The 25493-nt window shown below is 41.4% G+C and overlaps 1 protein-coding gene across 1 annotated transcript; it reads right to left on the reverse strand.

Moving 5' to 3' along the window:
* Positions 1-1626: 1626 nt before the first annotated feature.
* LOC100703919 (complement C4) lies at positions 1627-25493 on the reverse strand. Its single transcript, XM_005472473.4, has 41 exons — positions 25335-25493; positions 24845-25034; positions 24574-24745; positions 24396-24466; positions 24185-24273; positions 24024-24106; positions 23835-23922; positions 22972-23089; positions 22725-22866; positions 22337-22449; positions 16720-16872; positions 16469-16636; positions 16183-16374; positions 15449-15592; positions 15229-15352; positions 13235-13306; positions 12933-13145; positions 12694-12805; positions 10121-10191; positions 9892-10031; positions 9570-9785; positions 9427-9478; positions 9252-9341; positions 8962-9168; positions 7944-8019; positions 7626-7803; positions 7129-7224; positions 6453-6615; positions 6129-6310; positions 5848-6006; positions 5704-5763; positions 5540-5630; positions 5296-5464; positions 5061-5145; positions 3816-3890; positions 3639-3741; positions 3453-3542; positions 2598-2696; positions 2389-2472; positions 2177-2309; positions 1627-2103 (listed from the first exon to the last, which is right to left on the reverse strand). Exons 1-41 carry the CDS (start codon positions 25397-25399, stop codon positions 1965-1967), a joined length of 5067 nt encoding a protein of 1688 aa, XP_005472530.2. The 5' UTR covers positions 25400-25493; the 3' UTR covers positions 1627-1964.

Consider the following 25493-nt stretch of genomic DNA (forward strand, 5'->3'; position numbering starts at 1 on the left):
AGGCATTCAGAACTATGGTATTTAGTTATATTGACACCACTGTGTGTTTTTACAGCTATAATTGTTAAATTGTAGCTTCTTTTATTAAATTACAAAACTTTCCTGTCTGTTTGTAAATTAATCTCTGAGTCACAGAAGTCAAATAAACCAGTAACAAAGTAATGGGAAAGTCAGGTATATTCTTTTTCAGATGCAAATGTTGATTTGAAAACTGAAACTGAAGAAGCTGAGTGGTATTCCCCTATCCACCTTCTGTGGCAAAGTTTGATCCTGTTAACAGATCAAATCACGCTAAACAAAGTGAAAAACAAAAAGTCAGCGCAGCATGGACTGCTAAGTGGTGGGTCCCGCTTTATCTTGCGGCAGCGTCCTGAAACACCTGTGCCTTTTACTCCACTCGACATCGTAGACCACCCTCAAACTGCTGACCCTCTCTTGGCCTTTGGAAAAAAAAATGGTTGTAGACGTGCCATCAACACCTATGGCAACTGCACACCTGAGAAAATACACCTGATTATATGAGCGCACTTCAAATTTCCCCCAGATGTTGCTCAAGCACTTTTCGTAGGCCAGAGCAGGTCAGATTGTACTTGGAATGGAAAATGTGTATTTACAGTAAATCCCTTTGGGCAATACACAAATCTACCAAAAATAAACACTTTATTTTTCAACTGCACCTCAATCAGTTTTTGTTGTGAGAATAGCTTATTGCGTTGCGTAAACTTGATTGGTAATTATAATTCAAATGTCCTGACTGTAATCAGTAAATCAACTGTTCTTTGGTTTACGTTATTATATGAAAACTCATGTCGAAACTGCTCGGTCACGACAAGCCACTGATTACTTCGACGAGAAAAAAACACCATCTTTTTAAAATGTGTTGTTGGCAGCTCACAGCACACCAAAGCAATCTCGAGATGAAAATATGCGATGCTGAAGTCAGACTATTTATTTAACTTTTATTGGTTCAGATTTAATGAAATGTCTAATGGTGAGGCTGAAACAGTGCGCACATTGATCTGGCTGTGATTGAAGTTATGGTCAGTGCGCTGTGTTGCTTACATTGGACCTGGACTCAGAGATTAGAATAATATAAGCACATAAGCCTTTGCTTGTTCTCAGCCACTTCACCCGTGCACCCCGGCACCTCTCGTTTTCTCCCCGCTCCTCTGCATTACCTGCAAGTTATACAACTGCACAGAGTACCTCATGTTGCACTTGTGTAATATGACCACATTTTAGGGAATACATATCAAATGTAATGCTTGTGAAGAGATGATTGAACCCTATCTTGTCAGTGTGCAAATCCATGAGCAGCAATGGACTCGTGTACTAAAAGCCACCCCCTCCTCCCCTTTCTTCCTGCAGATGTTATATAGTGAGGGGGTGACTGGAATTACAGTGAGTACAGAGACCCCTCTCAGAGCCTTTGCTGCAGTAAAAAGAAGAAAAAAAACATAAAAACAAATATATTCGACAGAAACCTAAATCAAACCACACTGAATCACACTTCTGGGAAAAAATATGAAAGTGCAAACATACATGTTTGGGCCCACTCTGTTTTTTACCCAGTTGCTTCTGTTTCATTTTAAGTTATAAAATGAATATTATGCAAACAATGACATATGCTCTATAGCATGAAGATGTTTTTATTTTACATGAAACACAGACCGTTGTTTTGCATATGAAAGATTACATTACAAAGTGATGGAATCACACTCAGTCTGCCAAGGTCTTACTGTACTTACTGTATATGTTTCAAGTAAGGTTTTATCATTTTGATTTATAGGTAGCTAGTTCGATGCAGATCATACATGTATAGCTATGTACTGCGATGTGGTAGTAGAATAAGCCAAAAAGTATAAGAAAAACAACAAAAGCTCTAAGCTTTCATGCTTATCGTGTATCTGATGGGAAAGTCATGTAATCAAGCTCCATTAAAATGACAGTGAAAGCAGTTTGTTTCACTGTCTGCAGCCATCAATCATGTACTCTTGTACAAAGTCATTAAAATGCCTACAAGGAATTCTATTAGCACTTTTACTACATTCTTCTGAAGGCTTTTTTTCAACCCACGTGTTTGATTCCAGCAGATACTGCATCCTATGAAAAGAAGAAAGTAGTGAAGAGAGAATCGTTCTCTGAAATCTTTCGTTAATATCACTGATATACTTACATTCCACTTGAATCTTTTGTGGTGCCATCTTTGCCCATGATGAGATACTGTTTCCCCATGTCTAGTTTTCCTTTGCAGTGAACCCTCTTAGCAAACACTCGGACAGAGTTCTTACTCACCAACACATCGTTATCTAGTAGAAGGATTATAATTATTATATTTAAAGAAAGTCTTCAAATAAACATAATGAAAGGCAACAATAGTTCACTTACTCGATTTGAGAACCTCAATTATAAGAGTGGTGTACAACTCAAAGTTACTCTTCACAGAAATACTGGAGACCTCAACGATGTATGCTGGAATACAAAACAAATAAAGAAATAATGCAGCGATTAACACACAAAAAAAATGCTAACAAGCTAACTACCAAACAGTTAATATTTGATGCTTTTCACGTAAATGTCTTGTTTAGAATACTGACCGTAATCTACGATAGGGAAGAAGCAAGCATGTTGGACACGGTTAATCTTCCTAATTTTTTTTCTTCGATCAAATGTTTTTTGTAGGGTATGGCAGGGTCCTATAAAAAGATTTTAAAAAAGTCAAGACACTTATATTTTTTTGATTGTTTTTTACACAAAATTACATAAAATTAAAAACAGACATGTTTCTGTTATGGAAGTCCCAGCATGGACTCAGGAACACTTTTCTGTGAATACAGCTATTGGCCTCATCAAAGTCATATATTAGCACATCTCGAAAGGTACCCTCAATTCTGAAAGGTCTGTATGCATTGCAGAGCAACATATGCTTCCATCCAGACAATATATATCAGGGAAGGTCTTGCATATTTCAGCAAGACAATGTAAAACCATACAAAGCATCAAGTTAAGCAACATGATATTTTAGTAACGAGCCTGGGTGCTCAACTAGTCTGCCTGTAGTCCAGACCCCTGCCCAAGTGAAAACATTTGGTGCTTTACAAAATGTAAAATATGGCAAAGAAGACCCACAGGTGTCGAGCATCTCGAATCCTGTATCAAACAAGAATTGGACAACATTCATCTCCCAAAAGTCCAGCGCTATTTCAGACATATACAGACATTTATAGACTGTTGTTGTTTTTTGAGATACGTTGCTGCCATTCAATTAAAAATGGGCTATTTCTAAAAACATTTTAAGCAGTTTAAACATTTAATATCTTTTCAGTTTTATTTTGAATAAAATATGAATTTATGAAATCTGCAAATCACTGTATTCAGTTTTTATTTCGATTTTAGACGGGCATTTTAGATTTGGGGGTGTCATAGTAGTGTAATAAAAAATTTTTTTTTACTTTCTGCACATTCGCACACGTCCTCTGAACACAGTTTGGATACCATCTTGCTTCTTTGTGGTGCAGAGTAGAACACAGTACACCTTCTGTCTGTAAGAAACACACATAGTACTATTTAAGAAGTCCTATTCAATAAAAGAGATCACGTGTTTGTATAAAGCGAGAAAGAAAGAACGACAGTCTTACCTGGTTCATAATAATCATAGAATGAGGCTGGAGCAGGCTGTAGAAGGCCAACTGGTACCAGTTGTTTAGCTTCAAAACTAATACATTCCTCATCCTCTTTCACCTTCACAGAGATAAAAAAGTAAATCTAGCATTTGACATGTACATTTATTTTCCATAACCTGAATTCATCCATACCTCGTTGAAGTAAATCAGAAGTCTTCCAAAATACGTCTCATAATGGTCAATGTAATGTTCAGGTGAATCTTTTAACTGGGGGAAAAAAGAAAACAATTTTGCATTTTAGCAGAACAAAATAATCTTCTGAAGGTCCAGTGCGAGTAGAGGTCATTCCAGTTTCACATGTAACTTTTTATTATAATATTTTTGATGTGCTCTTTGAAACCACAAAATATTTTTTTCTTGAGTTAAATTAGAAGGCTGATAACACTCTCATTTCTGTATGTTAAATATAGCTAACTTTAAAGAACTTTCACACATAGATAAAGAAAAGATCTAAAGACTAAATACATTTTTTCATAAGTTTTGATTTTTTTAATAGATATAACTCTTTAACAGAGAAAACTAAAGGCTTGTATTTGTTTACTGTAAATTTGCAAAAAAGTCTTATTAAGGGTATCACTTGTGTTTTTAATCTTAGCACAAAAAGTAAGGTCATTTGTGTTTGGTCAGTTTTTTCTTTGTTGTAACAATACTTCTTGGCAAGAAATCTTATACTGCTGGAAAGCCTGTGTTTTACCCTTAAATGATGCCACATTTGTAATCTGGGTTAAGCATCACAGTTGAGTATGTGGGTTGCTCTGCCAATGCCAAACAGCTTATTCTCCTGTTGGCTCTTGTTTGGTGTTTTTTATTGAATTGGGTGATTGAAGTGTGAAGCAACAAGACATGTTTGCATCTTAACTTAATTGATTTGTTTCACAAATATGGGCTTCAGCAGCATGTGGAAGAACCATACACAGCTATAAGAGTCTGGCACCTCATCCTCATGTTGGTCAGCAGCCCGGTTACACACAGCTGTGGGATGGTTTCATGGTCTGATGCTGAAAACACCAGCTGATAACCACCTTTTGTGTAACCACTAAGTCTGATTACTAATGTTAGTTTCCTGAGTATGATGAACTTACTTGGAAGTAGTATAATGCAGTTTATACAGGATCGAAACTTCCATAAAGGCTTCTTGTCTTATTTTATGTTTATTTTTTACATTTTTGTAATTTCTAATTGTCAGAATGACACCCCAGCTCTTGTATTTATGTCACAGTGCAACTCTGACAAATATTGCCTAAAAGAATGTTAAAATGAAGCACACCACATGCAATTCCCCTTCAGCTTAAAATAATTACTGTGGCATCCAGATTTGTACATGTCTGGAAAATCTTCTCTTACTTTGTAATGGGAGTGATGGTGAAGAATACTAACCTTATCCAGGTCCTCCGTTTTAGCCTCAAATCCACTCAATAATGTAATATCAGCAATGGCCATTCCTGTAAGAGTCCTCTTCTTACTATGACCATGCAGACAAAAAAAAGGACATTGAGAAAGACACTGATCGGGAAATGGGTTTTTTTGTCTGTTTTTTGAACTGCACAGCTCATACTCTGAATTCATATTCATGAAAAGTAAATATGAATTTACTGGATCTCATTTAACTAACCTGACACAGACAGTGTAGGTAACAGCCTCATTTGAATTTAAGTTGTTATCAACAGTTCTCCTGTATCGGGTGTGAGCATCAGACCCCTCAATGGCTGTTCGTCCCAGGTCTTCCTGGTCTTGTTTCTCGTCATCATAGTCATAGTATTCATAGTTTTCTATTATTGGAGCTAGATAGACAAAGATTAATGTAAGAGTGTAGCTTTTATCAGCAGTTGTGATTTGTTAGCATTTACAAATCTCACCAGTGTACTTCACTTTCCCGTCCACTCTGACACTGATAGACACCTGGTCACAATCATCCTTGGGTTCCAATAAATGGTAAGCCTTAACAATCTACAAGGGACATTAAGAGTCAATTATAGATCTGATTGATAATATATAAAACAAAGATGTGAATCCAACATACTTTAAACTTAATTTCTCCTTTTCCAGTCAGATGCACGGTGATGTTGTTCCCTGTAAATTTCTAGGACAAGGCAAAAAAATAAAATAAAATTAGAATGGGGTTTCATCTTATATAGATATGTCTGAGCGCATTGCTTTGTGATACCTTCAGGCTAGTCTCCACTTTTTCGTTCTTATTTTCTAGTTGAAGTGTTACAATTTCATTCCTTCCAGCGGATGTGAAATCTGCTTTCAGTCTTGGTTCTGGACTGGGAGGCTTTTTTAACTCATACTCTGCGAGGGCTTCCAGGGCCATGAGGGTATCCTGGGAATGGTAAGAATTCTTATTAATATAATGTTTGACGTGCCTTCCCTGACAGTGACTAAATGGTGTTAAACAACAGGGGTTCCACACAAAGATGGATTCTCCGGCTCTAGCCTAATCACCTGTGTTGACTTGAAGCCTCCATAATAGTTTTCTCTGGAGTTTAACCAACAGGCAGCTCTCTCTGCCCAGTTTATATGCCCAAGCTGAACAGCAGTTAGAAGGACATAGGCTGTCGTCTCTATTGTGATAGCATCCAGCTTTGGGTTGTCATTAACTGCCCAAAAATAACAGTCATTCGTTCCTAATAATAAAAAAAACAGAATAGTTATACAAAAATTAGACATTATATGATAGTACAGGAAGAGACAGCACATATAATTTGGTCATAGTAATAGATTATTGTACGTATAGTTCCCACACTCATTTGCTTGTACTGGACATGCCTTTAATAGCCGCTGCTTCCACTTTTTTCCATATACGTGAATGATCTGTTGTATTGGGCATACACACTGAGAGGCAATAGGCTGTAATGGCGACAGCATAGGGATGCTGCAGCTCCTCTATGAGTGACTGGAGATATGATGTTGAAGAGGAAATACTTGGTCTCTGGAAGAGAATAACATAAAGGTGGTGAATTATTTTTTGCTCATATTTGTTGTTAATTATGGGCTAACTGTGGCAAATAAAAATGAACAATTCTCAATGTAGCATCAATTATTTTGTGTCCCTGAACCTGATGAATGTCCTGTTTTTATCTAAATAGCAACAGTAATGCTAACATATAGAACGTTTTTCGCAGGACTCCCTGTGAAAAATGGAGTACATCCTGATGCCTTTCATAGGAATTAGGAAGGTAAGTAGCAACTTAGAGCTTCTAATTAAATGCACCAGAATAACTGATCATGTGTGAGCGTGCTCACCACTACAAAAGCAGGAAATTTGGCATATACTTTGGTTATTTTTCTCTTTTGTGTAATATTCCATCAGAGTTTATCATTTAAACGCTGTTAAACTGCAGTCTAGACTGAGATACAAAACTGACTACTATTACCCACTTGGAGTCAAAATTACTCAAAACTAGTAAAAACAGTACAGTTGGTTTTTAATATCACCACTCACCACTTTATTTTGCATATCAGGCTGGAGAAATTCGACGGACCGGTACAGTGCAAGAGTTATGAAAGCAGTCACTGATGCATCTTGGTCTTTGTCTATCTAGATTAAACACACAGATACAAAGTTTGCACTCAGATCACTGTATATTGGTTTGTTGTATTTGGATCTAAATGGCAGACCAATTAAAGGAAAAGAATGAACATTGTAAAATATGGTGCACTGGCCCACCACATGCTGCCAGTACAGCTTTATGTAACTTGGCATTGACTCGACAAGTGTCTGGAGCTCTGATAGTTAAATGGTATGTTCTTCTTCCAAAAATATTCTCTTCTTTTTGTGTTTTAGTTAGGTTTAAAGATGGTGACTATGATGACTATTGCAAAGAAACCACTGCCATCAGGATGGAAATGGGCCAACCAAGGGTTTATAAATTTTCCTTTAATTTGTCATCTGTTTATCTGTTCTAATATGCACAATACATTTATTTTGAGAGAATTTACCAGGGTTCCTTTGTGTAACACAGGATTTGGGTCACTGAATGACCCATCGCGTTTCTGGACTGAGAGCAAGTAACTGACTGATCTTCTGATGTCTTCTCCTAATCTGACGTTCTTCCGTTCTTCATTAGTCTGACGCTGAGTCACAAATGAAAATATTTTTACTATAAGGGCAGTCACCCTGAGAACATGAAAAAACAAAGTGAAAAGGTTGATTCATTATTTTTCATAATGGAGATTTTAAAATATAAATATAAAGTGAGATTCAAATTACTACTTTACATCAAAAACTAAAGAAGAGGTATATAAACCCATACTCACCAATTACTCGATGGCACATAACTCAATGTACCATAGGCTCCATCATGCCTTCTATAGCTTGTGATGTGTTTACTGCCTAGCAAAAAAGTACACTGTGCTTATGAAAGTGTCAGTTCATTACTAAATATATATATATATATATATATATATATATATATATATATATATATATATATATATATATATATATATATATATATGAAACAGGAAGGCAAAATACAAGCATAGTGATGATTTGTGACACAAAACTGACTTTTCCCCTAATTAAAACACAGAAAGTTATTCCATAAAAAATTTGTGAGTGCATTTCACTGCATTTCAAGTATGAATTTTTTTATGTACATTAACTTTAACATATTTAATAAGGTTATGTATTTTTTTAACCTTTATTCTATTGATTTTTACCACCATCAAAATTTTTTATCTTTTTTGTTTGCATAATTTTTTCCAACATATTTGAGCCCTCATAGCTTCTGAAAAAAAGGAGATAGCCACATGAAATTTTTTAAGCTAAAAACACATTCAAGCTCCATTTTTGGTTTATTATACACCCAATCCAAAAATAATAATCTAAAAAATCCCGTTTTTGTTCATTAGGATTTGTTCTTCAATAACTATTGAGCAAAACTTTACCAATTTAATGATGCCGAGTACAGAAACAAGCACTCACATCCTTAATGTTTTACTTGCTTTCTGATAAGTCACTAGAGAAAACTTAAAAAAAAGTGCACGCTGTGTATACTTGATGGTGTTGTATTACCATGTGGGACAGGAGACTGGTTAAATTGAGCTACAGTATATTTCAAGAGCCTGTAACTTAGCTCTAACATCATTAAACTAAGGTGAACTTCATGCTAACATTTTTGTTCAAGAAATCCTTTGGAGAGGTCAAATGGTAACTTTTTTAAGATCTGAATAATTGTATGTGGACTGACCAGTGAATCTATAAATTATAAAACAGTTTTCATTTGTAGCATATTTAGCGCCTAATAAAGATACTTTTTTGATGTGTTCCTACCTTGCTCAAGTTTATTAAGAGCACCATCTCTGCTGCCAGGAGGCAGCTCAAACCACTGATTGCTCAAGTCAAGGTACCGGAAAGCTAAAACTGTGGGACCCAGTTTTGACATTGTCTGCTCTAAACATCCAGTTGGCAAAACAATCATTTCAGCAACCCTTTCAGTAGAAAGAAGCTTTCTTGCATATGAATCACCAAAGCCATTCCCTGTTGAATGAGAAAAATTAAATAATAAGATGTCAGTTATTTATAAAAGTCAGCAAATTTTATGTCTGCGTCTCAGTGTCTACCTTCCACTGAAACAAATATATTGGAGCTGGAGTCAGGGACTGTGTCATCTGGTAAGGATCCGTCAATAGTCATAGTCTTTGTGCTTCTTCCTATCATAACAGAGATAAGTATAAAAAGGGTAACAATAACTATGACTGACATTAAACTATCCATCAGAAATACTAACCCACTCACCATCTAAGTTAAGGACTCTGGTTTCTTGATCTCTCTTTTCTAATCCTTCTTTCTACAACATAAGATAGAAGACAACCAGTTGATAGTATGCCTTGTTTTTGGGTCTCAGACTGCTATGAAAGTATCTTATACATTTCACTCACCTGCACATTCAAAGTTTTTTCTATTGCATCTATTCCAAAGCTATTCTCCATATCATAGAGACGTATTTTGATGGGTATTGAACCAGCAACCATGGGCACAGCAGAGAAGGAAACAAATTGAGAGGATTGGGGTTCAAGAGTAATGTTAACATAAGATGATTTAGTGGCTGAACCAGGAGAGCAAAGTCCTTCACTTTGTTCCATGTGCACTGCCACCTGTGAACATGCAGGTGTCCAAGAAGACAAAAACATCTTTACTTATTCCACACAAAGTAGTTACTGTTTCCAGTGACACTCAGCGCTGATGATGAGGTTAATCTACCTGAAGTTCGGAGTCATCATAGTTGTAGATAACAGGTGAAACCGACAGCTGCTCAAATTTTTTCACAAATGAGGGCAGTCTCAGAGACACAAATGACCGCTTAAAGGCTCTGATCTCAAGTGGCTTATCGACACAGAAACCTGAGTGAAACACAGAATTGTAGTAAGTTGCAGTTAAGGAGCTCCAGTCAAATATCTGTGATGTGTTTATAAAGGACAGTTATGATTACCGGTGGATGGAGATAATGTGACAACCTGAATCTCCCATGTGGTGATGGAATCAGGAAGAAGCAAAGAGTAGCTACAAGAGTTTTTGATGAAGAGAAATCAAATTAAATCAAATCAATCAGACAAATGACACAGTTTATACTGGGGTTTCAAAGATAAGCTGCTTAAGTGAAATAATCACACTCACAGTATTCAAGCAACAACAATTAAGATGAGTACATAAACAAAGATATTGCATGCTGTAAATTATGCATCTAACCACTGCATTTGACTGGATATATATATATATATATATATATATATATATATATATATATATATATATATATCTATATCCAGCTGCTCTCCAGTATGAAGAGTTGGACAGCACCAGGGCCCGACATGGTTCACGACTACTGGCTGAAGAAGTTGACTGCACTCCACGAGCGTCTGGCAGCACAAATGAACCAGCTGCTAGTTAACGAGAGACACCCGGAATGGCTAACTGAAGGTCGGACGGTCCTGATCCCCAAGGACCCCAAGAAGGGACCGGTCCCATCCAACTGCCGACCAATAACCTGCCTCAGTACTACATGGAAGCTCCTGTCAGGCATCATATCGGCTAAGATGAACAGGCACATGGGTCAATACATGAGCGGGGCACAGAAAGGGATTGGAAAGAATACCAGAGACGCAAAACACCAGCTACTGGTAGACAGAACAGTCAGCCGAGACTGCAAGACGAGACTGACCAACCTGTGCACAGCCTGGATTGATTACAAGAAGGCCTATGACTCAATGCCCCACAGCTGGATACTGGAATGCCTAGAATTGTACAAGATCAACAGGACCCTAAGAGCCTTCATCAGGAACTCAATGGGGATGTGGCATACAACACTAGAGGCCAACTCCAAGCCCATAGCACAAGTCACCATCAAGTGCGGGATCTACCAAGGAGATGCTCTGTCCCCACTGCTGTTCTGCATAGGCCTGAACCCCCTCAGTGAGATCATTAACAAGACTGGCTGCGGATACCGACTACGAAACGGAGCTGTTGTCAGCCACCTCCTGTACATGGATGACATCAAGCTGTATGCCAAGAATGAACGAGACATCGATTCACTGATACACACTACCAGGCTGTACAGCAATGACATTGGAATGTCATTCGGACTGGAGAAGTGTAGTCGGATGGTAACAAAGAGAGGGAAGGTAGTCAGAACTGAGGGGATTGAACTACCAGAAGGCAACATTGCAGACATAGAGGACAGTTACAAGTACCTGGGGATCCCGCAGGCGAATGGGAACCATGAAGAGGCCGCTAGGAAAGCTGCAACCACCAAGTACCTGCAGAGGGTCAGGCAAGTCCTGAGGAGTCAGCTGAACAGTAAGAACAAGATCCGGGCTATCAACACCTACGCCCTGTCCGTGATCAGGTACCCTGCTGGGGTAATAGGCTGGCCAAAGGAGGAGATAGAAGCCACTGACATAAAGACAAGAAAGCTCCTGACCATGCATGGAGGGTTTCACCCCAAGTCCAGCACCCTGAGGCTGTACGCTAAGCGGAAGGAAGGGGGCCGGGGACTGGTGAGTGTCAGCACCACAGTCCAGGATGAGACAAGAAACATCAACGAATACATCACGAAGATGGCCCCAACTGACAGTGTGCTCAGTGAATACCTCAGGCAGCAGAAACCCAAGAAAGAGGAGGAAGGCGAGGAACCATCATGGAAGGACAGGCCCCTGCACGGTATGTACCACCGGCAGATAGAGGAGGTGGCTGATATCCAGAAATCCTACCAGTGGCTGGACAAAGCTGGACTGAAAGACAGCACAGAGGCACTAATCATGGCAGCACAAGAACAAGCTCTGAGTACAAGATCCATAGAGGCTGGGGTCTATCACACCAGGCAAGACCCCAGGTGCAGGCTGTGTAAAGATGCCCCAGAGACAATCCAGCACATAACAGCAGGGTGCAAGATGCTAGCAGGCAAGGCATACATGGAACGCCATAACCAAGTGGCCGGCATCGTGTACAGGAACATCTGTGCCGAGTATAACCTGGAAGTCCCGAGGTCAAAATGGGAGATGCCCCCAAGGGTGATGGAGAATGACCGAGCTAAGATCCTGTGGGACTTCCAGATACAGACGGACAAAATGGTGGTGGCTAACCAACCGGACATAGCGGTGGTAGACAAACAGAAGAAGACGGCTGTAGTGATCGATGTAGCGGTTCCGAATGACAGCAATATCAGGAAGAAGGAACACGAGAAGCTGGAGAAATACCAAGGGCTCAGAGAAGAGCTCGAGAGGATGTGGAGGGTGAAGGTAACGGTGGTCCCCGTGGTAATCGGAGCACTAGGTGCGGTGACTCCCAAGCTAGGCGAGTGGCTCCAGCAGATCCCGGGAACAACATCGGAGATCTCTGTCCAGAAGAGCACAGTCCTGGGAAGAGCTAAGATACTGCGCAGGACCCTCAAGCTCCCAGGCCTCTGGTAGAGGACCCGAGCTTGAAGGATAAACCGCCCGCAGGGGCGTGCTGGGTGTTTTTTATATATTAAAGCTACATTAAAAATTAAACATTAAAAATGCTTACGTTTTTTTGTTGGAGACGTCAAATTCCACAAAACCAAAGCTTGGAGGAAAATATCTTCGGATATACTGAGAGGTTTCCAAGAAGAACTCCTCTATATCAGCAACGGATGCAGCTAAAAACCAGAAAAAGTCAAAAGTCAAAGTCATTCAAAGTCAAACTTTGATAATTTAGCTACAGCTATTAAATGCTACTGAAGATGATTTTTAAAGTGTCAGCATAAAGTGTCAGTTTCATCTCACTCCTGCCAAATCCTTTTTGGAGTTCTTCCTGGATCTTTTTTTGTCTTAGACGCTCAGCTTCAAGGCAGCACTTTAAAAACACTTCAGCACAAGTTGGATTTTTTTTCACTAGAAGGACCCGATCAGCTCTTTCCCGACATGTTCGTTCCATCGGGATTCGAGAAAATCCAAAAACACAACAGTTTTGCAGCTCTTTCTCTGTGTAGTTCAATTCTAAAGAAAATAAAAGACACATTTAGCATGTTCTTGCAAAAGATGTTTTATACCATCAGACCAAACTTTTAATACTAAAATCTTCTTACTCAAGGCCATCATTTCAGGTTGAAGGTCCGCTGAGCGTCTTTGTCGTGTTAATGAAGAATTACAACCAAAATCTGCAGTAGGAAAACAACAGAAAAATGATTAGAATGGAATAAAAAATGTAATACTTATTTATTAGCTGTGGTTGTAGGAAATTATTTGGAAAAGCGAAAGTGCTTCCTCCCACAGTCCAGAGACATGCAGTTAGTGGGAATAGGTTAATTAGAAACTCTAAATTGCCCATAGATGTGAATGCAGGTATGAATGTGAGTGTGTATGATTGTGTTTATGTGTTAGCCTTTTGATAGACTGGCAACCTGTCCAGGGAGTACCCTGCATCTTGCTCTAAGACAGCTGGGTATGTATGTATGTATGTATGTATGGATGGATGGATGGGAAAGTGTTGTGTTTATGTTTGGATTGAAGACTCTGAAGCTTTATTCTCAAAGTCAGAAAATAAAAGTTTAAATTTAAACAGTAAAGTGTACATAAAATACAGTTCCTTAAAAGACACTCATTGTATTTTGTTGTTGAAGTAACAACTGCTATGGCATTCAGAACACCTTGGTACTATTTAACAGAGGTTGTTAGTTTTCTTTCTAAAAACAGGGTCTTTTACTACATTACATAGCATACATTAACATAGCATAACACAGCTCTATTCACTAATTATGATTCAACCGCGTGGCACAGAATGGATGAACACGTGTAGGCAGCTGCTCTCCAATCTGTAAATCACTTTAATTCTTAAACACTTTGGTTAGAGCCTGGGCAGAATATTTTGCTTTCTTATGCATAGAACCACCACTCAGTGTAACAAGCACATCTTTTTAACCTGTGGGAGAACACAAAATCCAGCTAACCACTAAGTTAGAACCTGAACCTTCTTCAAATAAGGAAACAGTGCAAACCACTAAATGATCTGATTTCATCCCAAATACTAATTTTTCTTGTTTTTTGCTGCAGGGGAAGCTATCACACCCAGTAGTGAAACACTACTACCTAATGGAAGCATTTAACAAAATTTAGTGATTACAAATATCTCCTTTAAGAATTCAAAAGACAAAACATTGTTAAATTAAGCTAGAAGGCCTATGTTTATACATCATGAAAAAACAATGTCTTCAAGTGATCTTTGTGGCTAGCATGGATCGGATTTAGTTCACAAACTCTGAGCCAAAAACAGTTAAAAATGCTGAACTGTTTTCTACCTCTCTCTTTCTGTCAGTAAGCATTGCCGCTGTTCGTGTTGGTGAAACTTTCTTAGAAGTGGATCTAACACTCCAAGCAACACTCATAAAATGTGAAAATGTAATCAAATAGTCTTTTGGGGGGAAGTGTGCTTTTTCCTTAAGCCCAATGTTGGCAAATATAATGTTAGCTTAAAACCAGCTGTTGTTCTGGTTTAGCTTGCTCATTGTAAGTTTAGGAGTTGAGAGACTTGCATGTCTAATCTTTTGAAAGTAAGCAATTACAACAATGTCAAGAGGAAATACGCGTGTGTCTTCACATTTTCATGTGTTAGGGCCCTGACTTCAGTTCAGGAAACGGGGATTGGGGTGAGGAAGAAAGTGAGGTGGAAATGAAAAAGGACAGGGCACTTATTGAGGAAGCAGATGAGTAGGAGTAGAAAGTCATAATGAAAAGGAGATGATATAGATAAAAAAGTACAAATATTGAATAGTCATATATAGTTTGAAAGAGCTTTTAGTGATCTTAATAAATTAGTTTATAGGCAATACTATGTATGTGGCTAGTCTCTAATCGCATACATAAAATGAAAACAAGTAGAAAGGCCCTGTCCATCTCAGCTACTGTATTCAGGATGGTGGGATGACGTGGTGGCTTCCACACACCTGTGTCCGCTCCTATGTATATTTTATTTGATTATTTCAATAATGTATTAAAATGTAATTACACACCAATCAATTAAATAACCTCAAAATTACCTAATGTACCTTTAACTAAATGAAGAAAAACTGTTAATTTTTCTTACCCTTTCTCCACAGAAGCTGGTCATTAGATACAGCAGCCAAGCCATTGTCTAATAGAACTGATGCTGAGTCAGGTCCTCCACCATAGGAACAACCCAGATCATATGAGTTCATAGTAGAAAATACCTGACAAATAAGAAGAAAAGCTTACACTTACTACTATGATCACCTATAAATTACAAAAAATACCATAAGTATGAAAGTAGCATATAAGACTGTAACCTGTTTGGGTGTGAGTTTATTGTCAGCATTGAGAGCGTAGAAGGCCTTATCCACAGCCAGCAAAGCCACTTTTGCTCTGTTCCCATGTAGATCAAAGTTTATCTTTACATTTTTGTTAGGTGCAAAGGTACCTTCATGTTGTACCTAAATTAAGACATTTAAGATATACCAGGATTTTTTTTTTGTTTAGTGAAGGAAAATTCAAATAGTACAAATAGTACTTTTAACACTAGATTTACTAAACCTGGGCAAATTTGCGTAACTTCCCTTAAAACCAAAATCAAATAAATATATCAATATAAATACATGTAGATGTAGGCCATTTAAAAATCCAAATTATTTATATATGCAGTGTTTGTACACCTCTATTAGTTAAATATTAGTAAAAAATTTTGTACAATGACAAAGTTTAAGTCAAGGTGTGATTGGACAAAAATGTTGATGTGTGTGTGCGTGTGTGTGGTGATGGTGGGGGTGTTATATCTAAATATAACTCTCTTTTCTAAATGATGATTGGAAAAATTTATTTCAACCCCTTAAAAATAAGAAGAAATTTCATGACACTAATATTCATAGGACAAATCACAGTGTCCTATAATGTCCTTGTCCAAATACAGCAAAAAATAAAAAAGGATCCAAATGAATAAGAATGAACAGATTTAAGCGCACACATTTAAAATAGTTGTTTTGTTTTCTCTGCTTGTGCTGCACTTTTACCTGTTCTGTTTACTTACCTTGACATTTAGCTCACATTCATCCCTGACATCTACCCACACTGAATCAGCTATCACATGACCGTTAGTGTTGTGATAGTAGCCAATCACACGGAAAGATGGAACCATATTATGTGTTATCTGCAGACGGTGTTTAGTTGATATACCAAGTGGGAGTGAGCCAGTGTTTACTACAATTCCTCGGCTTAAGACCTGAAACGAAAACAATTAAAAAGTGTTTAATCAAGACAAAATGCTGCTCCTTTATGAGAATGCACAATATTGCATTTAGTCAGATATTTCTGACCATGTAGTGTATATATCCACTGGATGGGCTGTTGATGGTGTTGAATGTTATGGTAAGGAATTCATTCACAGAGTAGATCCTGCTGGTAAAAGTCATGTAAAGGTAGCTGCCATGTTGAGAGGAAGCACGTCGTATTATTTTTCTCTCTCGTAATCCATTTGTAGAAACCTGTTGGAGGCAGATGAACAAACAGTTAAAACTGGAATAAAATCTGTTAAACCAAACCTTTGAATAAGGTTGGGGATACTAACTTCAACTGTAATATCAGCTTTATTAGGAACATTAAAAGTATTGAACAGTGCCCCCTCTTGATCAGTGGTGCCTGCCCAAGACTCTGATGGTGGTAGATTAATATTTACTGGCACACCAGCTGCTGGAGAGCCATTTGGCAGACGCACGAGCACCTATATGAAAAACAAAGAAAAGTGTTTTATTAAAGATCATTACAGTAATTTGTGTATAGGGATGGGTATCGAAAACCGGTTCTTGTTGAGAACCGGTTCCCACTGTTTCAATTCCTTGGAATCGTTTGCCATTTTTGCAAACGATTCCCTTATCGATTCCAGTCGCCCCGAATGACGTCACCACGTTGCGGCGCGTCGGAGCGTTCCTGGCAGGAAACACGGCGCCTAAGCGGCTCAAACGCTCAAAAGTTTGGTTATACTTCACCAGAACGGATGACAACAGGGCAACTTGCAATACTTGCAAAGTAGATATTTCATTTAAGGGAGGAAACACTACGAATATGCAAAAGCATTTGCTCACAAAACACGCGATGAACTTAAATGAATGTCGTGTTTTTAATTCCGCTCAGGAGTCGTGAATCTCAACCCAGCAGCAGCGGTTTGCACGTCCTCTCCCGTTAATGCGGCAGGTAAATAATCAACTAACAGTGCATATTATGTTAGCGCGATCTGCTTTATTACAAAACCTGCCATTACTGTGCATTTAGGTAACCGTGATGAGAGAGACAGACAGAGTCTGGCTGCATGCGCTCGCTGGCAGTTGTCGCTGCAGTCCACCGGTAGCGTCTCTTTTCAGGCCCGAATGTCACCGAGCAGTGACTAAGTTTGTGGTAAAAGCCTTGCAGCCATTTGCCACAGCAGATGGTAAGTGAATGTGTTTAATTGTAGGCAGGGACATTACTGAATATTCTTGTGTAATTGCTACAGAATAATTTATGTTATACTGTGGTGGACCACTAGAGGGCTCCACTCACACCCAGTGTTGAGGAAGTGTGTTCTTCTGTTTTGTGGCGCGATATGTCCAGTTGATGTTGGAGACAAATAAAGAAGGAGTGTGAACTGAGAGCTCTGTGTCGTAATGCTTACCTCCACATTGGTGACCCCTGACTCGAGCATGCAACGGGCCGCAGATAACGCAGACTCCGCTTTGGAGGCATCGGCGGCCGCCGGACCTCCGCCTCCTGTTGCAGCTACGTTCGCTGTGGCGCTGAAACTGCCGGACTTTTGGCTCCATGACCCCCCGTCATGGTTCGTGCACGTGGAGGCTCAGTTCGCCCTTCGCGGCATCTCGGCTGACGACACGAAGTATCACCATGTGGTGGCCTCACTCGACCCGCTGGCCACCCGCCGCGCGATGCCGCTCCTCCGGGACCCACCCGCCCAAGGGAAATACGCCGCCCTTAAAGAGCTGCTTCTTCGGCGCTATGCCCTCTCCGACGCTGAACGAGCCGAAAAGCTCCTCAACCTGTCAGGCTTGGGTGGCGGTACCGCGCTCGAGCTCATGGAGAACATGCTGTCGTTGCTCGGGCCGGATGACGGGGGATTCCTCTTCGCCCACCTCTTCCTCCGCCAGCTACCGGCCGCCGTGAGAGCCGTCCTCGCAAACTCCCCGCTTCTGCCTGCGAAGGATTATCGCTCCCTGGCTGAAGAAGCGGATCACATTCTCCTGGCTAGCCGCACTTTCAACGTTCACGCCGTGGCTACGGACTCGCCGGCGACGCCTTCCACGCCACCACCTGCCTCCCCCAGAGCATCCGCCCCCTTGCTGACGGCAGGGATTGCTACACGCCGGCACGGCGGCAAGAACATCTGTTTCTACCATCAGCGATTTGGCGACAGAGCGCGTCGCTGCCTGCCGCCTTGCGCTTTCTCGGCCCAGGGAAATGGACCCGCCAGCGCGCCGTAGCAGCCGCGACCGCTGGCAATACAGAGAGGCTGCTCTTCATAGAGGACTCGCGCTCCGGGAGACGTTTTCTCGTGGACTCCGGCTCCCAGAAGAGCCTCCTTCCCCTACCGCTGCCGACGGACTAGCAGCGAACTGTGGGCCGCAGCTCATGGCAGCTAATGGCTCTCCCATCAAAACGTTTGGGGAAAGGTTGGTGACTGTTTGTTTTCATGGCCGGGATTTCCAGTGGAACTTTGTTGTTGCCGCTAGCTCTGTACCTATTTTAGGTGCTGATTTTCTGTGCGCTCACGGACTGCTTGTCGATGTTGCTAACAGATGTTTAATTGATGCTCTTTCGTTTTCTTCGCTGCCATGTTTTACACGGGCCGCCGAACCCCTAATTCGGGCTAATGTAGTGACCTCCGGGGATGCTTTTCAGCGTTTGCTTTCAGAGTTTCCATCGCTGTCTGTCCCTGATTTCTCTGGCGCGGTAACGAAGCATGGGGTTGAGCATTATATTCCCACGGTCGGCCCCCGGTGTTCGCGCGCGCGCGCCGCCTCGACCCTGCGAAACTGTCCGTCGCTCGGGAAGAGTTTGCAGCCATGGAGCGCCTTGGCATTGTACAGCGTTCGAACAGTGCATGGGCCTCTCCGCTTCACATGGTGCCCAAATCAGACGGTCGGTGGTGGCCGTGCGGAGATTTCCGCCGTTTAAATAATGCCACGGAGAATGACCGTTACCCCATCCCCCACATTCAGGATTTTTCTGCCAACCTCGCCGGAATGTCGATTTTCTCTAAAATTGACTTGGTGCGGGGGTATCACCAGGTTCCCGTGCGCGCCGAAGACGTCCCTAAGACCGCTGTCATTACCCCTTCGGCTTGTTCGAGTTTTTGCGCATGCCGTTTGGCCTGAAAGGTGCCGCCCAGACCTTTCAGCGGCTGATGGACTCAGTTTTGCGTGGGCTGCCGTTCGTTTTTGTTTATCTGGACGATATATTGGTGGCCAGCTGCTCAGCGAGCCAGCACGAGTCCCATCTGCGCCAGGTTTTCCAGCGTTTGGCAGCGCACGGCCTGATCATCAACCCTTCCAAGTGCCAGTTTGGGTTGCCTGTTCTGGATTTCCTCGGGCACCGCATTTCCGCTGAAGGTGTGGTTCCGTTGCCCGACAGAGTCCAGGCCGTTTCAGCTTTTCCACGCCCCACGTCGGTTAAAGCGTTGCAGGAGTTCTTGGGGATGATAAATTTTTACAACCGCTTTCTCCCCAGAGCTGCCCACCTGCTGCAGCCACTCTATGCTGCCTTAAAAGGTAAAACAGCCAAAGATCCGGTTGACTGGCTGCCGGAACGCATCCATGCGTTTTCCGCAGCCAAGTCTGCGCTGGCTGACGCCGCCCTGCTGGCACACCCGCTCCCGTCGGCGGAGATCGCGTTGACCACCGACGCGTCCGACGTGGCAGTGGGTGGGGTGTTGGAACAGCGGGTTTCAGGTCTCTGGCAACCGCTCGCCTTTTTCAGTCGTACGCTCCGGGATGCCGAACGCAAGTACAGTGTTTTTGACAGGGAGTTGCTAGCCCTGCACCTCGCGACACGGCATTTTCGTTTTTTCCTCGAGGGTCGCAACTTTACTGCGTACGTTGACCACAAACCTTTGACGTTTGCGATGTCCAAGGTCTCTGACCCATGGAGCGCACGCCAGCAGCGCCAGTTGGCGGCCATTTCGGAGTTTACCACAGACATTCAGCACGTGGCTGGTAAGTCCAATCACGTCGCTGACTGTCTGTCACGTGTGTTGGTTTCTCCAGTGTATGTCGGCGTCGACTACGCTGCCATGGCCGCCGAGCAGCATGCTGACCCGGACATCCTGGCGCTTCAGTCAATGAAAACGGGCCTCGTGCTGGAGGACACCCCGGTGTGGGACGGCGGTCCGCGCCTTCTTTGCGACGTTTCTACCGGCCGCCCCGCCCGGTGGTTCCCCTTTCGTGGCGTCGTCGTGTTTTTGACTCGGTGCATGCCCTCTCTCATCCCGGCGTCCGGGCCTCGGTCAAGCTGGTCAGCGCCAGGTTCGTTTGGCCGGGCCTTCGCAAGACGGTGAAAGAATGGGCGGCGGTTTGTGTCCCATGCCAACGCTCAAAAATCCACCGGCACACGCAGGCACCCCTCGAACCTTTCCGTATCCCCGGTCGGCGTTTCGATCACGTTCATGTGGACCTGGTTGGTCCCTTGCCGCAGTCACAGGGTTTCACGCACCTTTTGACTGTGGTGGACCGCACAACCAGGTGGCCGGAGGTGGTGCCACTGGCGTCCACGACAGCGGCGACGGTGGCCAGAGCGTTTTTGTCGACGTGGGTTTCCCGTTTCGGTCCCCCTGCTGACATTACCTCGGACAGGGGCCCACAGTTTGTTTCTGAGCTTTGGTCTGCTATGGCTGACGGCTTGGGGGTCAAGGTCCACCGCACCACAGCATACCACCCGCAAGCTAACGGGATGTGCGAAAGGTTTCACCGGTCTCTTAAGGCCGCGCTCCGGGCTTCCTTAACAGGTGGCGACTGGGTCGACCGTCTTCCGTGGGTTTTGCTGGGATTGCGTAGCGCAGTTAAAGAAGACCTCGGGGTTTCCCCGGCTGAACTGGTCCTCGGCCAGCCCCTCCGGGTCCCCGGGGAATTCTTGCCTGAGAGCCCTCCCCCATGTTTTGATCCCTCTTTGTTGCCTTTTCGCCCCCCGAAAGGCTCGTTTCCTGTTCCTGGTCCCGTGCACCACTGCCTGCCTGACACTTTTGTTCCGAGTTCGTTGGACTCTGCTCGTTTCGTTTTCGTCAGGCACGATGCCCATAGGACTCCGCTGCGTCCCCCATATGACGGGCCGTACAGGGTTCTTAAACCAGGCAACAAACATTTCATTTTGGACTTTGGCGGTCGGCAGGAGGTTGTCTCTGTTGACAGACTTAAGCCTGCACATGTTATGCAAGAGGATCAGGTGATCCCGGCCCAGGCCCCTCGTCGCGGCCGCCCACCTGCCACCGGGCTGCTGGATTCTGTTTTTTCCCCCAGGAGTGATCCACAATCACCGGAGTCCAAGTCGTCTGCAGCTTTTTCTGACCGCCAGTGCCAGCCTCGCTTCCGGGCTGGGTTGCCCTCTGTCAGTTCCCCACCCCCCCGGTTCAGCCGTTCCGGCCGTTTGCTTAGGCCCCGGGTCCTGGACTAGTTCTGCTGGGTGTTCGGGGGGGCATGTGTGGTGGACCACTAGAGGGCTCCACTCACACCCAGTGTTGAGGAAGTGTGTTCTTCTGTTTTGTGGCGCGATATGTCCAGTTGATGTTGGAGACAAATAAAGAAGGAGTGTGAACTGAGAGCTCTGTGTCGTAATGCTTACCTCCACAATACTTTGTTATTGCTACAGAAGAATATTTATTTTATTATTTTACATTTACAATTTTCCCCGGGGACCCTGTGACACCCCATTGAAGAGCCATAGGCTGGATCTCTTAAGATCTCACTGTTGGGTTTATAAGGCCATGTTACTCCTAAATTTCTATCTTGTTCAAAGAGAAGATATAAAACAAAATTCTAAGCTAATCGACCTTAGTGTTCTCCTTTTTAAAAATAAGAATCGATAAGAGAATCGATAAAGAATCGAATCGTTAAACAGAATCGAAAATGGAATCGGAATCGGTAAAATCTTATCAATACCCATCCCTATTTGTGTAACTATTCCCATCAGGAGGGCAGTTTCAGACATACCACCACGTCCAGTGGATATCCAGGAATAAAATGAGATCGAGTTCGGGAGAGGTCTATCGTGTATTTGTGGGCGAAGATTCGCAGGTAAACTTCTGCCTCTTGTATTTCACCACCTAGGCCAAAAAATGTACACAGTATTATCAAGAAAAATAAAAGGTCACATTAACATTTCTCCATGTCTTAATGAGTTTATCAATAGATTTATCATATTGGAACTTTTACTTATTAAACACAATAATTAAATGCAGATCCAGAAATTCTGTATTATGCACTGCTATATGAAACCACATTGTTTACAACAATTAAATACTGTCTAATATCTATGATTTCAAATAAAGTAACCAAAAACAAACTCAGATATATTGATGAATGTAAATATCTCCTTTACTTTGTATGTTTGTGACAAACACTCTTAAGAACAATCGATCTCCATTTTCCTGCATCTTAGAGAGGGTTGTTTTCAGCTGGCTCTGAAGTTTTGCATTTGTCTCATTTAACAAAAGAGAAACCTTTGCATTTCCATCTTGGACCTGCAAGAAACAGAGAAGTTTTGATAAAATGAAACAATAATGACATGCATTTTGTTACTCATTTTAAAATTAGTTGCATCGTGAATTTTGGATGGATTTTCTCACCGAACCGGTCCGCTCCAGTCCCTTGATAAAAGTCATTTCCTGATCGCCAGAGCCATCTTTTTTTACAAATCCAAACTGGCAGTGATAAGCACCTTTAACTTTTTCACCATGTGTGTACCTAAAGAAAACAACTGTTAACTGGAGCAAAGATAGTCTAAAAATGCAATAGTATATTTACATTTGAGACAGTCAATCCAAGCATTAAACGGTCTGACTCAAGCAGTGAGTATTCTTTGTTGCTGAATCCAAGTTTATAAAAAGTTTTATTATTATTTTCACTGCATAGGAAATAATTATGGAAGATAAAATGCCCAATCTCAAACTCCAAGTTTTCACCTGGTAAGTGATCAGAGGCTGCAAGGACCATCATGTGACATTATGAGTCATCATGTGACATTAATTTCATTTTTCACACAAAATAATGTACTATAGGCATTTTAGGGACATGCTGTTTGATTTGAACTTGATTCTATCTACTGCCTTGTAGAGTAGCTGTGAGGTAACTTTCTAATATTACACCAAACCCTATGGGGCTTGGCTTTTGCTGCAGAAGGGCAACTAAAGGAGATTCTACTGAGCATTTAGCATTGGAACAAATCATGCAACAATATAGCAGACCTGCGTATATTTCCCTTACCTTTTTTTGTTTTTTTCATTGCATTAGTGTGCTTATTTGAATGCTGGCAGCCCTTGGTCATGTAATGACTTGGTCAAACGGTTAAACTGTTCTATTTGTTAAAACTCATCCTGCTGCTAAGATGTTGTCAAAATCACCCCGATGCCAAAGCCTTAGTTTTTAACATTCTCTTGACATGAATTTGCAAAGAAAGAGTTAGTTTAATGGAAGTAAAATTAGCACTTACATTGCTGAGATGGTGAATTGAAGGTCTTTGTTGGTCAGCAAAATATATTTCTGATCCATTACGATGTTCACATCAAAGCTTGGTAAAACTACAGTTGGTAACAGTAAATAAGTTATCAGAGTCAACAGATACTTTCTGTGAGTTTTAAAAAAGATCTCAATTGCACGAATCAGTTTATAGTAAACTTACTAAATTTCTGAACTTTGAACTCTCTGACGGCAGCATTTGCTTCATCACCCTCATAATGTGCAGTAATCTTCCACGTACCCGTTCTTTACAAGCAACAAAGTACAGTAAGGGTCAAAATTCCTTGACATCTTCACTTTCATTGGAAATTTGTTGTAACCTACTCAGAAGCGTCAGGTATGGGGAATGACTCTTGAAGTACTCCTCCCCTTGCAATCTTCATGATTTTCATTACTCTATTTCCAGCAGCATTCTGTCATACAGTGACCAAACACAGACCAAGACAAGAAAGTATGAACATGTTTCTGTCTTTCAAACTTGTATTACCAAAGACATTTATAAAGAAAATCTATAATATTAATAATTATAACTCACAATTACTGATATGTGGACAGGTTCCTCGTGAGGCCTCATCGTATGGTCAAGAGTGAAGATTCTGTACTTCACTAAAAGAATGATAACATAAAAGGAATATAAAATGTCTTTTTCACAAAATAATCACTGTTGGATAAAGGCTGTAGAATTATTTAATTTTCTTTTACTTTGTTTTTACCTCTGTCTGTTGGGTTATAAATTGGCTGAGCTGTCTGAATGAAGATGTAGCCCCTGTGTTTTGACACCAGAACCCTTGTTGCCTGCCTGTTGGGTGTGAAGGATTGGCTCTCTGCCACGAGCATAAGGTAAGAAGGAAATTGAGGCAATCCTAACAAAGAATCCATGTTTAGCTGTAAAGATGTAAATTATAAAGTTAGGGCAAAGTGGGTAGTAACATTTCAGTCCTGTCTGTATTGTTTGCTTTTTGTTTGAGTGTAAAGTCTGCATACCGTGAGCTCAGCTATTTCAATCTTGTCTTCTTTAGTGCACGTAACCGTCTTCATCCCAGACACAACAGTATTAGAGATCTCATCCTTCAAGTAGAGAGTAACAGCTTTGTTAAGGTAACCCGGTCCCATCTGGACAAACACTTTCTCATTAACGCCCACATGAAAGACTTTTGGGCCTGAGATGAAGAATCTGCATGAAAAAAAAAAGAAAGATAGTGAATGCTGTATCCTTTATTAATCTGTTTCACATAATCTGATTTTTAGATAACTATGCAATCTGCAGTGCTGCATATTTGATCTTATCTTACATTAAGTCAAGTTGATTATTAGGAAATATGGGAATACTAACATATGATTTTTTTCATTTGTAAGGTTATGAAATTGTTTGAAGACAAAAACTTTAGTTAATTCTATATATATTTATATATATCAATTAAAATGAGTAGACATCAGTCATTAAAGCATTACACTTAATTCTTCCTAAATTTACCTGTTTTGTGCTGAACACTCCACGATCCATATCAGGAGCAGTATCACAAAAATGTGGCACTTCATCGCGCAGCTTTGATTACTTTGCCTGCTTTGACACAGACTTTAGATTAGCTGCCGTTTTGTAAGTCACTCACCCCTGTTTCACAATATTTGGATC

This window comes from Oreochromis niloticus, linkage group LG11, assembly GCF_001858045.2.
Source record: "Oreochromis niloticus isolate F11D_XX linkage group LG11, O_niloticus_UMD_NMBU, whole genome shotgun sequence".
In the NCBI taxonomy this organism is placed as follows: domain Eukaryota; kingdom Metazoa; phylum Chordata; class Actinopteri; order Cichliformes; family Cichlidae; genus Oreochromis; species Oreochromis niloticus.

Bases quoted from the DNA above. Each gene is read 5' to 3' on its own strand.
- LOC100703919 (XM_005472473.4), bottom strand. From the start codon at position 25,399: ATGAAGTGCCACATTTTTGTGATACTGCTCCTGATATGGATCGTGGAG. The intron at 24,274-24,395 runs GTGAGTTATAAT...ACTGTATGACAG, and splicing joins CTGTCCACATATCAGTAATT to AATGCTGCTGGAAATAGAGT. The intron at 5,631-5,703 runs GTATGTTGGATT...TGTCCCTTGTAG, and splicing joins AAGGAGAAATTAAGTTTAAA to ATTGTTAAGGCTTACCATTT.